Raw genomic sequence first — 16663 nt, 5'->3', positions numbered from 1 at the left:
CATAACTGTCTGCGGCCTTGATCTCGAGCCACACAATTCCTTGCTCTAATAGCCATTCTTATTTTTTTCTTTAATTTATATTTTAAATATGTGTTCATTGATTTCAGAGAGAAGAAGGGAGAGGGGGGGAGAGAGAGAAACATCAGTGATGAGAGAGTCATTGATCGGCTGCCTCCTGCGCTCCCCCTGTTGGGGATCGAACCCCCAACTCACGCATGTGCCCTAACCGGGCATCCAACTGTGACCTCCTGGTTCATAGGTCGATGCTCAACTACTGAGCCACACTGGCTGGGCAAATAGCCATTCTTATTAAGTTGTCTTTGCGTGTGACCTATTAAATGTTGATTTCTTATTTCACTTTCAGACGGTAATTCATTTCTTTTTTTAATTCTTACCCAAGGATATGTTTTATTGATTTTAGAGACATAAAAGGAGAGAGAGAGACGTGTGAGAGAGAAACATCAATGGGTTGCCTCCCCTACATGCCTCGACTGGGGATCGAACCCGAAACCTAGGCATGTGCCCTGGCCGGAAATTAAACCTGCAGCCTTTTGGTGCAGGGGACAGCGCTCCAACCAACTGAACCACCTGGCCAGGGCGATAATTCATTTCTTTTTTGTTTATTTCTTAATCCTCACAGAAGGATATTTTTTCCATTGATTTTTTTAGAGCAAGTGGAAGGGAGGGAGGTGGGGAGAGAGAGAGAGAGAGAGAGAGAGAGAGAGAAAAACATCAATGTGAGAGAGACCCATGGATTGGTTGCCTCCCCACATGTACCCCAATCCAGGCCAGGATCAAACCTGCAACCCAGGTAGGTGCCCTTGACCAGGAATCAAACCCAAGACCCTTAGGTGTGCAGGCCAATGTTCTAACCACTGAGAAACACTGCGCAGGGCTCATTTCTTTTTAAAATATATTTTCAAATTGTTGGAGTCTGACTCTCTGTCGACTCCAACTACGGATAAAAGGTAAAAATAATTTTACACAATTGATCAGAAATCAAAATGTAGTGACCTAACACAAGTCTGAAAAGAGAAGCATATTAGGAATCATGAAGCAGAGTTCATGACAGATGGTCATTAGAGAACCTGAGTTCCAGGTAGATGTCAGAAAAAACAAAACCATCTTCATGATTCTTGGAAATAATGAGACTTCCTTTTGAGTACCACACATTCATTTCCAACACTAAACAAAAGACAGTAGGTTACAAAAAGCCAAAACCCATGTTTTAACAATTTTCCCACCCTAGCAGCAATTTATAATAAGAAAATTGTGGCATCTCAGGCTGGAATAATTATTTTGGCATGGAATTAATTTTCTCTTTTATGTAGAGATTAATATCAATTTCTTCCGACTACACTAACCCTATCCATCGCATGGACAGTCGCTGTGGGCGCCTCAAACTCATAGATAACATGGGCCAGTGGAGCTTGGGAGGTGTCTAGCATCAGTATTTCAGAAAAGGAAGATTCCTGCTAAGTGGAAGAATCTCAGCCACCGAAAGTGGGTATAAAAACAGGCACTGGGAAGAAAACCCCAAAATACAATCATTCATTTATGATTCCACTTAAGATTTGAATGGAATTTTAATTTTTTCCTTAGATGTTCTTGCATCCACTAAAAAGACTTAAACATCACATAGAGATAGCCAAACACAGCAGCTTGGGGCAAATGATCTTCAATAGTCCTGACTATGTCCAAATCAGTTACCTAAATTTATTATTATAGACATATGTATGTATGTATTTACTTATGTATATACTTTCTCTCTCTTTCCCCCATTTTTAATATTTAAAGGCCTAATCTCGAGAGTTGGGGTATACCATATATTTTGAGGACCCTGAGGTTGGATTTATCAACAATATATAAAAAAATAATAATTATTATAAAGTATCAATTGATATAAAGGTTATAAAGATTTATTTTTTCCCTAACTTTTAAAAATTATTATTTTGAGTGGAAGAACCTGTGGATCTCAGCTACTTTGCCTCTACCTTACAAAAACTTCCATCTACAATTGCAAAGATGTTTGAAAAACCAGTGCACTTTCTATTTTATCCGTATAAATAGTATGAAATAGTATAAAAATTAGTCAAGTTTATATTTATTTCTTAAGAAAACTGAGAAGTTTTCTTAAGAAACTTCTTAAGAACCCCAAGCATTGACAAACACAAAGAGCAATGGAAGCTTCCACACTCTGCCAGTGGGGATGGAAATTTTGTTCCACAAATCTGCAAGAATTTGCTTGCGTTAGGATCCCGAGGATCTGTCCTGAAATTCTTCCCCTGGGTTTGCCATAGCTGCCTACCACGACTTTCCCCATGACTGACATACATATGCATTGCCGTGGTGTCTGCCAAATCATAATGCCCAAGCTTCAGGGCTGCTTGGACCACAGCTTGGACCTGCCACTGAGCAAGGGTCCCACTCAGTGTTGACAGCTCTGTGTCACCTGTTCGTAGCAGGGCAGTGACTGCTAGGGGTGAAATGTATTAGCTCTATAACTGGAAGAGGCCCTGTGCTTCCTTTGTGTGCAGATGCAAACTGCAGCCATTTGTCTTTTACTTTAGAATAGCAGGTATCCTGGAATGGTAGATGCCCCCTTGCCATTGGACCCCCAAAAACTTCACTGATGTGTCAATCCCCTGTATTTTCATAGGGTTTATCTTCCACTCTCTGGAGCACAGGAATATTACCAAGATCTCCCACATACAACCCACCCATTGTTCATCCTGCTTAATTGTCATGGTATCATGGACATAATGGATTTTTCTAATATTCTGTAGGCTGTCCTGGTGGCCCAGATCTCTTCAGACTAGACGATGACAGAGAATGGGAGGGTTAATACTGACCTGAGGCAAAACTATAATGAATAGTGTCTGTTCTACAAATTCAAACTATGTCTGAATCTCTTTTCTCATTGGAATCAAAGCGAACACATTTGCCAAGTCAGTGGCTACCTACCATGTCAGTGTCCCCAAGACATCATCAATCTGCTCCAGCAATGATACCAGGCCCGGTATAGCAGTTTTTACTTGGTTAAACTTAGAGTAGCCTACAGTAATTTTTCATCAGATTTAAGAGAAAGGTTCAGGACCACTCCCCTTGTATCTGTCAGGTTTGTAATAGTGGCGCTAATGTCTACTGTCCCCCTGAGGATGTGACCCTGTTGTTGAATGACCATATTGGCTGCAGTAGGAGGGAAGTTTCAGAGTTTTCTATGATATCATTACTCAAGGCCAATGATCCCATGTGTGGGTGACTCCCATTGCTGAGATATCAATTTCGGTGATGCATTCTGGGACTGGAAAAATGACCCCTGGGTGAGTCTTTAGATGGAGCAGCCCCACCGTGGACCATTTTGACTTGTACCCTTAAGCCCCCACTCAAGTCCGTGGTGGGGGGTGGGGAATAATGATGACCCAGGTCTCTGGGTGTCAGTCTCAAGTCGGACACTTTGTCAATGCTTCTCAAAGTGTCCAGGTGTTCCCCTTTCCCCAGTGTTGTCACCCTTTGAAGTGTCCATAGATTCATTTGGGGAAGGACCACAGGAATCAGTGGTTTCTTGCCACCGTGTTTCAGCCTTTCCTTCTCCGGACCTGAACACCCTTCCAGTCACTGGGTTCTGAATATAAAAACTAGCCCAGATTGAGTAACTTATCAAGGATTCATAACTACCCCCAGCCTCCTGCTCTTCTGTTTGTACCTATTCCCGATGGTGGATGTTCAGCGCCACCCTTGCTGACGGCCTTGCCTTACCTTTTGTCTCTAGAAACACAGGACTCCACTCACCATCTCCAAAATATCTCGAAGGTAAAATCAAACCGGCTGCCCCACAGGCCTTGCTGGTCACTAGGTAATTACAGCCTCCTGCTCCCGGCCTTCAGGCACCCACAGCACATACACTGATGCCAGGAGGCCCAGCATTCCAAACACAGGAACAGCGGAAACAAAGGCGCCGGGGGGAAAGAAAAATCTGTGTTTGCAGCCTGGCAGAAAGGACTGTTTGGGAAGGAAGGCAGATCCTAGTCTTCTAAATTCATGCTGGGTCCCCTAAGGAGTGCAATTAATATAGATCTGTTACAGCCCTCTCTAGCCCTGCCTGTGATTGTGTGCCATTGGTACAGGGTTCTTAACGAATGGGTACCTAAAGTGAAGTTGAGGGTCCATGACTTAAATAAGGGGGGGGGGGAATCATGTTTATTTTCACTCAGCTCTAACTGATCCCAAATTTAACATTTTCTTCCATTGCAAATGTAGGCAGCTAACCACCACAGTATTAGTAGTATTTGTGACTTGGTCATGAATAGAAATCACGGATCGTCTCATCATATGGCAGTTGTTGCCAATATCTACAAATATCATTTATATGTATCACCACTTTCAGCAGTTATTAGATTTCACCCTAGACCTTGTTATTTAATGTATACATAGTAAAGCAAAATATTTCCATACCAAACTTTTATTTTCTTAGTATGACAACTGTATTTCAATATAATTGGAATAATTTATAATCCAATATAGTTTATTTTAAGCACATAAGAATACTATCCTGTGAAGAGGCTCATGGGCCTCTCCGGACTGCCAAAGGAGTTTATGGGACAAAAATGTTAAGAAGCCTCCATTTAGCACTTTGGTTTTAGCTTTCCTCTCACCCCTTTCTCCATCAAACAGTTCTTCAGCAGTCTCCAGGCAAACAGCTCCATCTCTTCACTCTCTGAGGGGTTCTTACATAATTCATATCCAGGACAGTTCCTATCCTCGTGTGGGTGAGAGAAAGAATTTTTACATCCCCTTATTGTTTTCTTTACTCTCCCTCTGCCCATTTCTATCACATTTCAATGAACTCCCCCACTTCAGCACATACCTGGAGATGAAGGGGATAAGTTTAAACAGGTAGAAAGGTCCCGAAGGGCCTAATTCTGGAAGCAAGAGATCTTCACACGTGGAGGGGAGCTGCCCAAAGCAAGGAAAGGAAGGTAATGGGAAGGAGACAAAGTTGCAGATGGCAGGAGAAAAGGCCAGCCCAGAGACTGAACCCAGCACCCAACATCCCGGAGATACAAGTGTAGGCCACAGATTCCCGGAGCTGAGCATCCGGCAAGTCCAGGAAAAAGTGAAAATGTTTGTTGAGATGTAGCCCGGGGACCATGGCAGCAGGTACTCTAAGATGAGGCAAAATACGGGCATACACCCTGGCCTGGAGATTTGATTTATACCAGACAAGTCTGTTCGAATGTGTTAAGAGATTCAGAGCACGGCTACACCCGACAGTGTTGGTGTGATGGGGAGAGGAATTGAGAAAGAATAACACAGTCCAGGCTTATAAGGGCTGCGATACTGGGGTGACTACAGGAAGTTAAGTAAGGACAGGCTTGAAAAGGGTAGTAAGTTGGAGGCCTTCTCAGGTGTAAGGCATGATCCTAATTCTTACACCCGGGACACAATATGAGCCTGAGGGAAGGTTGGCTTGATGCTGAATTTCTTAGTATTGAATCAGATCATCTTAAATAATTAGGAGAGGATGGTTGTCTACAGTCAAGGTGACCTGACTTATGCTGATGGCAGTGGAGGGCTCGGAAGACAGAAAACCTGGACGTTCATGACAAATGGTCAGCTCCAGATCTGCTGCGCCCTTTGAGCAACACCTACTCTGTATGACATTAGGCTCCCAAAGCATGAAGCAAAATGTGTCACTAAGTCAGCTCTCCTTGGATCACAAAGAAAATAATAAGGCAACAGGGATAGAGGAAGAGCAGAGAAATCCTCAAGAGACAAAATGACGGGGTGGCCAGAGGCAAAATGTATGACAGATCCAAATGGCCTTCATTATTTCTCAGTTGGAAAATTCCAATAACTTCCTAAATTGTCTCCCCATCTTAAGTGCTTCATTATTCAAATGTATCTTATAAAACACTTCCAGGTGACAGACTAACATTCTTCAAGTGTAAACACTGTTACCCATTTCACTCTTCTACTAAAAAATACCAACAACCAAAAAAAGTGCCTTTTTCTTTGCATCCAAATTTTTGTACGATATGGTCCCAACCCATGTCAACGTTTATTTCCTAGTATGCCTTATTTATAATAGCTTAATATTAAACATAATTAAAATAATCAATTCAAATAGTTAATAGTCTACTACTTCACTTTTTATATCTCCTTTGTGTTTCTGACAAGTGTGCCCTTCCTTGAAGAATGGAGCTACTTTGTTTATCTGTGATTCTCTAGGCTCCCAATCTGAAGGCCATGAACTTTTGACAATAGGGATGCCATGTGGTCCAAGTTAGGCTAACTAGAGTCCCTTACCCCGCAGAGATGTCCCAGGAATGCAAGGACACAGAGGGGCCAAATGTGATTGGAACTGTCATTTGAAGACCTCTTGCAATGCTAAAGTACTCAGAGTATTTGTGTTTTATAACTTTCATAATGTTCCTCTGATCCTCTAGCTTTCCTTAGGCTCTTCTGCTCAATTACTTGAACTACTGATTATCCTTCCAAGACATTGTTTTGCACATGTCCACATACAGTTCGATTTAAGAACAGTAGTTTCTATTGCTTGCAACCAAAGAACACTAAATGGAGCAGAAATAAGTATAAAAGCACAGGGGAGGGTTGTCGGGGGAGAGTAGGGCATAAAACCCCAAAGATTATAGAGTAAGTGGAATTAATTATTGAGCTAAAATTGCGTAATAACAGATAAAACTGGCATAAATATTCTAAGATAAAAAATTAAGAGTCTACAATGTTTGGTGGAGGGCTGGTAAAAAAGGTTATTGGCCGGGCTCCCTGGGACACTAAGGGTAGAACTTTTAGGAACTAGTGGTTTGGGAATTGACCCGGATACATTAACCTGTGGGAGTTATGAGCTCAGATGTTAAAATTTTCTGAGGCATGGACTAAAATCCAGAGTCGTCTTGTCACCATGCCCCAAACATCTCTTTTTACTGCTTGTCTTGGTGAAGGACCAAGGTTGGTCAAACTCAGGGATGGATCATTCAGCTGCTTGAATTAAATCAGGTCAACAGAGAACTTTGCCACATGTCTCACATAAACCTTGAAAAAAATAATGGAGATGAGCTGGTCAGCAGTTACACGAGCAAGGATTTGAAGAACCTGAAGAAACGCGAACCACCAGAGCTCTTGCCAACTATTCCACTTTGCCCGTCTCGCTGGAGGAAGCCGTGTCTCTCACAGAAGAAATCAAATGATTCCTCGGGCACCCACACCTCCATGGGGCTCACCTCGTCTCCCATTGCTCAATGATAAAGCTTTAATTCCTTTTCCCTTTGAACCCATCATCCACAGGCTCCCTGGTACCCCTGGAGTATCCTAGAAACTCCGTCGCAGGGCCTTTGCACTCACTGCCTTCCTGCTTCTCTGCCTGCGAGTCTCTCCATCCAACGGCCTCATGGCTATGCTCCCTCGGCTCCTTCAGGCTTTTCTGGCTTAAATGTCAGTTGCGCCAGGAGGCCTTTTCCAGTCGCTGTATTTAAAATGCAACATTTACCAACCCTATGCATTGCCTTTCACTGCTTTTTCTCTTTATTGCACTCACCACTATTTTACTTTTTTGTGTATTTTGTCCCCAAACATGTCCCCCAATGAACCGTTTTCTCCTGGGATTCACTCCCTACTATAGTCCCCTCCTCTGACTCATCTTAACCAGTAGGATGTGGAAGACCTGATGTTGGACCAGCTCCTTGCCTAAGCCTTAGGAAGGCTTGGGGGCTTCCAGCTTTGTGCTTTGGGGAGCTCTGTGTTGCCGCATGAAAGGCAGGTTCCTTCGCTGGATACATCTGAGAGAGACAGTGCCAGGTAGAAAGAGCGAAGCCCTGAGACTACATGGAGAAATGAAGGGGCCACTTGAGTCCAATTTTCCAGATATTTCCACTAAGAAGTCAGACACGTGAGTGAGGCATGTGGGACATCCCAGCCCCTCCAGCGAACACGACATAGAACACAAGAGCCACTCAGATGAGTCCAGTCAACCCACCATGGGAGACATGAAATAATAAAATAATTGTTTTAAGTGAGTAGATGGCTCGTTAGGCAGTGATATGGAACCAAAGCATCATTTACTGTGTTCATCCTCTGTGTCCCCAGGAGGAGTGAGAATTCCAAGAAAACACAGTGGTTTGGGGGCCTTGGGGGTTTTCTGTCGGTTTTGTTCTTGGCACCTGGAACATGCTGAGTGCTTGATAAGCACTTTGAATGAAGTGCATGAATTAGTTAATGAATCTAAACTAGGCATGGCCCCTGGGGTGAAATGGATTCAGAACAGGAAATATACCCAAAGAGATTTTCAGGAATTAATTAACCTATATCATTAACATAGAATAATATTTGTTCAAAGAGACTTCAAACTTCGTAGGAGAATGGAATCTAATTTGGTATGTAGTTGAATTTCATGATGATGCATTCACCAGAAAGTCAGAATTCAATTTTCCAGCATGAGTTAGGTTTCCTAGTTTAATTAATACAAACCTAAAACAAATGCTGCCCAAAGAAAATTACCTTAAATGGCCAGATATCTTTTAGCTTAATATAGAGGGAAGAAATCCAGTTAGTTGAGTGTCATCCTGTGCACCCAAGCACAGGTGTCACTGGTTCGATTCCCAGTCAAGAGCATATACCCAAGTTGTGGGTTTGATTCCTGGCTGGGGTGCCTGCGGGAGGCAACCAGTCAATGTTGTTCTCTCTCTCTCTCTCCTCCCCTCCTCTCTCTCTAAAATCAATAAAAACATATTTTTAAAAAATGCTTCATTAGAGCAATTATCCACATCTCACCTACTCTTCTCTCCAAATCCCACAATAGATCTGATATCTCTCCCTCCATCCTTGCTACAAGACAGTAGATTTGCGAATCTCTAAATAAGTTGGTAAGAATTTCAATGATCAGTTATAACTACCGTAAAAGCATACAGCTTTTGGACTTATTTCAATCTGCTGGTCACTTATAGTAACGGAGGAATTCATGTAGTTCTCCAAGGATCTCATCAAGTATGATACTTAAAGTTTTTTTTTCTTGTCTAGTGTTTGATGAAGCAGATAGTCAAAGACAGAGGGAAAAAGTAATTCTCTGTGATTAGTTTATTGTCTGTAACATTTGTATCTCTACTAAGAGCAAGTTGAGTGTATGGATACACTCACTATATCTGTACAGTCTCTAAGGCATCCTTCCCTTCCCAGGAGTTTATTGATATGATGTCAGGATTTTCCATGCTTTTGATCTTTAACATAAAGTCTATGGCTCCCACACACATTTTCAAAGAAAAGAAAATATGTGGCAATAATCTAGATCTATTACCTCCTTAGCTAACCCCATGAGTAACTTAATACGGTAGTTGCGAAGTGTGTATACATAAGAAATAACATCCAGCACTGTTCTGCCGGTGAAGGTTTTGTCCTTTCATAAAAAAAAAAAAAAAAAAAAAAAAAATCACTTTACAGAAATTAGATATTGAGAGCTAATTGTCCTTTATGTTTCTTTTAAATTTAAAAAACATAAGTCTGTAGTCCTTTGTGTTGAGATATTACTGAATTATATTATTTCGCATGAGACCCAAGCAGGATTGAGCATTTACTCTACTTTCGGTGCTTTGCTTGGAAAAGTGAAAAACTGGGAAGAACAGAAACAGCAGGGGAGGGACAGATTTCTAAGACTGGCCTGTTTTTCTCTGATTAAAATGGTCCACATCTTTTATTCTAAGGAATCAGAGTCCACTTAAGCCTGAGGCAGGCATCACTCGCAGGATGCTCGGTGCAACATTATGCCCCTTTCTCCTCGTGTTCCTGTGCTCCAAGACTCTATCTTCTTTGAAAAGTAGATTGAAAATGCATGCATTTGGCAAACCTGGAGCCGTCACTGTCTGCGGCTAAAGTGTCCAGATGAAAGTAATATGTGCCCTCTCCCTTTCTGTGTATCCAATTGTGGCAGCCAGGATTGAAGGGGGGACGCAGGAGGAACACAGGGCCACCCAGGGAAAGATGGAGAGAGAATTTCGCAACTTAGAAATAGCCTTGTAGACAGTGAAGAGTCTGTTTTATCCCAAAGAAGAATAAAACACTCGAGTTTTTATGAGAAATGTTGGAAAATTATTTCCCTACACCCTCGCCTTCTGATTAACTCCACTGTTGAAAGCTTAAGGATTAAAATTAACTAAATTAGAAGCAAGCCAGGAAAGATTAAAGGAGATAGAACCTTTGATATCCCACTTCCAAGGATCTTATTATTTTGGAAGAAGATTAATGGGAAGAAAGCCCTTTGCTGATGCCATTAGAAATCCCATAAGTAAAGGTTGATAAACTTCTGATTTTAATGATTGGGAACTATTTCAAAATAATACAATTTGTGAAAGTGGTACTTTCTATTGCCTCATCCAGTGCCTCTTAAAGCAGATTTACTTGTTGTTTTTTAAATTGATTTTCTCGTTGAGAGTATTACTGATGTCCCCCATTTTCCTCCCTTTGCCCCCCTCCACCCGGCTCCCACCCCTCCCCAGACCTTCGCCACTCTATTGCCGTGTCCAGGAGGTAATGGGCATGTGCCTGTAAGTCCTTTGGTTAATCTCCTCCTGCCCCCCCCACCCCCCAAGCTCCCTCTGAGATCTGTCGGTCTGTTCTATGCTTCCATGGCTATGGGCCTATTTTGTTCATCAGTTTCTTTTGTTCATTTGATTCACATATAAGTGTTTTTCATCTAAAGAAGCTATAAAACAATTAAAGACTTTCAGGATTATGAAGCCAAGAGTTACACAGTAAGGGTAAAAATGTGTATGTCTTGTTCCTAAGAAATTATCTATCTTCTCAATGGGAAAAGCATTGTAGCCTTTCTTTCCTAAAATAAGACTCCTTATGATCAAGGAACACTGAAATTATTTAATTTTTTAAAATATATCTATTGATTTCAGAGGGAGGAAGGGAGAGTGATGAGAGTCATTGATCGGCTGCCTCCTGCACGCCCCCTGCTGGGGATCGAGCCCACAGCCCAGGCATGTGCCCTGACCGGGAATCCAACTGTGATCTCCTGGATCCTAGGTCGATGCTCAACCGCTGAGCCATGCCTAGCCGGGCTATTTAATATTTTAATTAAATGATTTAATTATTAAACTTAATAACTTAATTAAATTCTCTCCCATACAATTTAATAGAACTTTACTTAGTAAACGTTCAGAGTATTAAATTGTTTGGAGTTCCTCTCCTACAGGGTTAGCAAGACGTTAAGACGTGAAGCCAAGAGTGTGTGTGAAGTCAAAATGTCCCTCCCCTAGGTCCTCCTCTCGATGACATCGCACCCACACTCGGGACGGATCAGAAGGCCGGCCTGGGTGCCGTGTGGCGGACGCACTCACTGAGCTCATCGAGGACACTTGGTGGCCACCGAAGGGCTGTCTTGCCGGGGTCTGGGCGAGGCTGCCTTGCGGCCTCCTAACTATCGGAAGGCTCACCTCGCTCAGGCCACCGAAGACAACACGGCTGACATTCTCTTCACACTCACGGTCCTTCCTCGAGGCCTGATGACGTTCAGGCAGAGTTCACGAAGCTCAGAACCCTTGGGGGAAGCGGCGTTTGCTGGAGAATTCTATGAAACGCTTGAGAACGGTCTTTCCTTTCCCCGTCTGGGAGAATCAGGGATTTCTGAAGCTCGTCCCTTTGTATTTAGGTTTCAATACATCAGGGCGATCTAAAGAGGGGGCTGGGGTGGAAGAGCTCTCCCGACTTAGAGGAAGCCTGGTCCCATGCCCTGTGCGAAGGAGATCAGCACTGGGGCCCTTGCTTAGTGGGGGGTCATTACTGTATGACTTGTTGGGGTTCATGGTGGGCGCAGCACAGAGGCGCTGGCTTCCTGCCGTGGCCCATGAAAGAGGAGAGATGCCTCGATTATTCACAGGACTGTTTCCCTTGGGAGGCGTTGTTCAGCTCACTGTCCCTTGTTCCTGACTCATGGGCTGCTGTGTTAGCTAAATGCTGACGGAGAAGCAACACTGGGTGAGAGGCTGGGGAAATGTGCTGCGGACTCTCCCGTCATCCCTGTCCTCATGGGACGTCGCTGTCAAAGACCCCACCGAAGACAGTGCCTTTCTTTCATCCCCTCCATCCGTCCTGGGGGCTTTTCCCCGACTGCAGTCTGCTTGTGAAAGGGCCGCGTTCACCATCCGTGTTTGCCATTTGCGCTTTACAGGGCCCCCTGCTTTTATTAAGCACCAGTCCATAAAATGGGCAGTGCGTGTGGCCAGAAGCCCACCCCTCTCCACGGACCCCCTCAATATTCTTAGCTCCAGTGGCGTCTTCAACCTGATGGCGAAAGCAATTTAGCTTTGAAGATGCCTTGGCTGCATCCTCAGGCCAATTCACCATTACTCCATGGCTAGCCCAAGGTATGTTGAAACCATCGCTTTTTAAACGGACTTAGTTACCTGAGGAGGTAGGTGTTTGTTTATTGCATCTTATCACTTTAAAATTAAAGGTGGCTCTTTCAGGAGAATGCTTGGAAGCTAATCCCAGCTGCTTTCTGAGACTATTTCTCTGGACAATAGAAACATAGACTTGTTTACTTAGACTGTTGCTTAGAACCCGGCTGGAGTGGCTCGGTTGGCTGAGTGTCATCCTGTGCACAGAAAGATTCCTGGTTAGGGCATGTGCCTGGGTTGCCGTTGGGTCCCATTCGGGGAGGCAACCGATTGATGTTTCTTTCTCATCTCTCTCTATCTCCCCCCCTTCCTCTCTCTAAGCATGTCCTCCCATGAGAATTGAAATTTAAAATATATATATATATTGTTGCTTACAGCCCAGCAGATAAGGGGAGTCATGTGCACAGTCTTGGGCACTATATGGTAGATACCAGAGTGGCAATTCTTGGTTTCTGGAGACCAAACTCAAAGTACCATTCTGCATTATGTTGCTCTGAACCTGATTTGGGCTGTGCAAGCCCAGATGTGTTCCACAGAAGAAGCATTTCCTAACTACTAGATTACTCTGGCACTTTTGTTCAATTCTAAACCACCAGTCTAACCCACTAAATATTGATAGAAAGTTAAAAATATAGAGATGTAGATATATAGACATCTATACCGACATATACATTATCTATAATCTCCATCTATAGGTTGTAACCCTCTATAACTTTTGCGCCCAAGAGTGATTTAATTAGTGTGTATGATAGATTCTCACCGCTAGCGGGTTGCCTGGGGGAGTGTAGGTGACAAATGCAGGACGGTTACAATAGCAAATTATAACACACAAAAGCACCTTTTTTAGCATCACCTTGATTTATTTTCCTAGTGTGTTTTTCCTCAGATGGAAAAATAGTTTCATCAAGAGAACAAATGTTTCTGCCGAAGTGAAATAATTTCACGTTTTAATGTTTTCTTTAAAAAAAAAAAAGGTCAACATTGAACTTGTGCATGCTCTGCCCCCTCCCCCTATTTTACCGTCTAAAAAAAATTTTAATCCATTGGCAGAAAACAAGGTATTTTCCTCAAATTGGATGATTGTATTTTATTGCTGCCTTGTTTAGTACATAATTTTCTCAATTGGGAAAACAGTCTAGGTGAAAAAATTACCTAACAAGAGAAGTAGTTTACATGGCACATAACATTTAAATTGCTGCCAAAAGAAAAAATGTAAAAAAAAAAAAAAAAAAAAAGATTTTAAGTGGAAAACATCACATAACTTTAAAAAAACTTACCTCAATTTTCTATGGTTTATCGTGTACTATGAGTCAACTTTCTAAATAGGATTACAGTCCTTTAATCTAAACCCCTAGCGGTACTATGGTATACATTTAAAAAATGCTACTACAAAAATGTTCTTTTCTTTTGCTTCTGCCTATTGTGTACTTAAGCTATAGATACGTTTTGAATACAAAGCCTACGGTAGGTATAAATGCAATAGTTAACTGGTCCTGTTTGCTGATGTCCCTTTCATGTTCCACGGAGGTGGCCTCTCTCAGTCCAGCATCTTCTCCTGTTTCTTGCCTTCCTTTTTCTTTTTCTTAGATTCTGCTGCAATTAAAAGAAAAAGAGAGAGAAAAGCATCCCATTAGTAAGCTATGGGGGGAAGTCACTTCTCTGACAACTGGCCAGGAGTGCAACGATCACACAGACAGACAAGGGGCACGCCTGGGGCACGCCCGCCTTTGCCAGGAGAGTGTCTATGCGGACACGCAGGAGTAACGCAACCCGGCTCCATGCGAACATCTATAAATGCCTGTGATCCTACTGGCTGCCCCCATTTAATATGAAAAACACTGTCTGGGGGTCCTACTGAAAAAACTGAAACACAGCAGCCATCTCCGAAAGGAGGAGCCAGGTGACTGCTCCGTGGAGCATCACAAGGGCCTTGCTTGGCCCCCCCCTTCCCACGTTCCCTCCCCGGGAGGCTGCTGATGAGAGTATTTTCTGATGAGCAGTTCCGAAGTCCCGCCAGTCCCCCTGTGCCCTCTGCTTGTGTTTTTGGCCAGCTATCCATCCATGCGGGACCAGCTCTGAAGCACACGCGGCTGTGACCCTGGAAGGACCCCTACTCTTGGGTGAAGCAAGTGAAATGTAGAACTGGGCCAAGCCAGGTGGATAACGCTATGAGGCTGTAAGCCTAAAGACTCCACCCTTTGGCACTCAATCATCTTGCCATCTCCCTTTTCATAAGCACAAGAGTGTGCCTTACAGAGCAGGACGTCAGCTTTGGCTCCAAAGATGAGGACGGGCAGAACCCCTGGGCCGGCCAGTGAAAGGACGTCGCTGGACACTTCTCAGGGCCTTCCCCCATCTGGCCCGCAGTGGTGGCAGAGGCACATGGGGTGGGTACAGGCTCTGGAGCCAGATGGCCGGAGGTCAAATCCTGGCCCATCCCTAAGTTACCATGAGACTCTGGGAACCTAACACACGGGTTCGTGTCTCAGATTCCTCGGCTGCGAACTGGTATATGCATAGCACTGCTTTGCAGGGTTAATTCCCAAATGAAATGAGTATAAAATCCAGTGAATACAGAACAGGGCACAATGGCATGTGCTCAATAAAGACTAGCAGTTTACCATTAAGTGGTAATAGACTTAATGAACAAGAGGTCATTTCTCTGGATAATATTCTCCACCATCACCTGGACATACTGGCTGAGCAGGTCACTGAATGTGGTAAGCCACAGAGGAACACTGGGACAAAAACAATGGCCAGCAGGGACCGGGGCACTGTTCATTCAATCGGAGGGCCTGTGTCCAAGACGGCCCTAAGGCTAGTGATGGGAGGGGACACGGTGCCAACCACAGATGTACAAATCCCAGTTTATACTTAAGCAGAGCTCGAATCTTTATCATTCAGATCTTCACCACCTCTTCAGGTAAGTTTTAAAGTTCATCATAAACCAGGCAAAGTAGTGTTTCTGCACGAAGTTCCTAATCCTAAGCTTCCTCCACTCGAGCTTCAGGGGTGCGCCATGTACAGTTAGGTCAGGAGTTGCTCCAACCTGCTAAATTGCTGCCCATGAATATTCATTTTGCTTTCCCTAGCCTCAGGTCCCCCTTTCTATATCAAAGACACACTATGTGTACTTGTCATTATAAATGTCTTCTTCTTTTGATCCATGAAAGTTAAGATGACCAGAACTTCCAAGTTCAAAGATACCAGAAGGTCAAAGGTTTTCTGTTTAATGTCTGAGCATTTAATAATTCCCATGCTTTGATTGACTTTTTAAGGAGCAGTTATATATTAAAATGGTATCCTCAGGGAATAATCTAGGATGTTTACTGGGATATAACTTAGGTTTCCCTTGTCTCCATTTCTCCAAATTCCTTCCTGGGCAAGAGTGGATGTTTGTAGCAATAATTTGCAAATTTTGGCTAGCATATCCCTATTTCATACATAAATCTGAATAAATGTCATACTGATGAGATTCTGAATACATTTATTTCATAAGACTTGAACTTACTCTGAATATTGCACACCAGTTGAACTAGCGAATGCAGGTTGTTCATTTCAGGGAACACTTTGGGGATGGGACTCTCTCCTCAGTTCTCTAAGGTAAAGGCAAGAGCACAACCCCTGCCTATTACCTGAGCCTGGCATTTATTTTATATTTATTAATTAACAACTTGCTAAATACCAAGAAATCAACCAATTGCCCATTTAACCTGCACCATGTCAATCAATTTATGTTTTTGACACAACTGGCAGGTCACTATAGGATTCCTTGGACACACTGCAGACCTTAAGTCCACTTTGGGTTCAAACTGAATAGAAAAATGGGATTCTTCAGTGAAAAGATGTGGAAAGAAGGAAGACTTTGTATTTACATGAGGTTAATTTGATTTCTCACATAACAAAGTATTCAAATTTTTTAGAATAAAAAAGAAAATTGGGACAGTAATATTGCTTCCAATCAAAAGCAGGTTTTTTGTGACTTTGATGTATATTTTACTGATGGACTAAATGAGTTTTGTCGCTACTTGTCTCTGGGGCCTTGACAACTGATACAACCTCTCCAGCTTGACCCAGTCTACATGAAGGTTTTTAAATAGTATCATGGAATCTATGATCTGGAAAGTACCCAGTCCACCGCCCCTCTGTAATGAAGGAAGAAATAGAGACCAAAAGAATGTCAGTGATTCCTCAAGGTCTACATAATCCAGCAGTAGAACCAGGTGAGAGGCCATTCCCTAACCCTTGAC

The 16663-nt window shown here is 43.0% G+C and overlaps 1 protein-coding gene across 2 annotated transcripts in view; it reads right to left on the bottom strand.

Annotated features, from left to right (window-relative positions):
• Nucleotides 1–13248: 13248 nt before the first annotated feature.
• PTN (pleiotrophin) overlaps nt 13249–16663 on the bottom strand; it is an 88079-nt gene continuing 84664 nt past the window's right edge. Inside the window, exon 5 of one of the 2 annotated variants that reach the window (XM_087820998.1) lies at nt 13249–14006. In XM_087820998.1, the coding sequence (XP_087677124.1) occupies nt 13951–14006 (56 nt within the window). In that variant the 3' untranslated portion in view covers nt 13249–13950. The remainder of the gene's footprint in view (nt 14007–16663) is intronic. The other variant, XM_016221958.2, reaches the window with a different exon arrangement.

The sequence above is a fragment of the Miniopterus natalensis genome, chromosome 10 (assembly GCF_054644295.1).
Source record: "Miniopterus natalensis isolate mMinNat1 chromosome 10, mMinNat1.hap1, whole genome shotgun sequence".
Classification (NCBI taxonomy): domain Eukaryota; kingdom Metazoa; phylum Chordata; class Mammalia; order Chiroptera; family Miniopteridae; genus Miniopterus; species Miniopterus natalensis.
The sequence above is the reverse complement of the archived record's forward strand: the minus strand, read 5'-3'. Positions and strand labels throughout refer to the sequence as shown.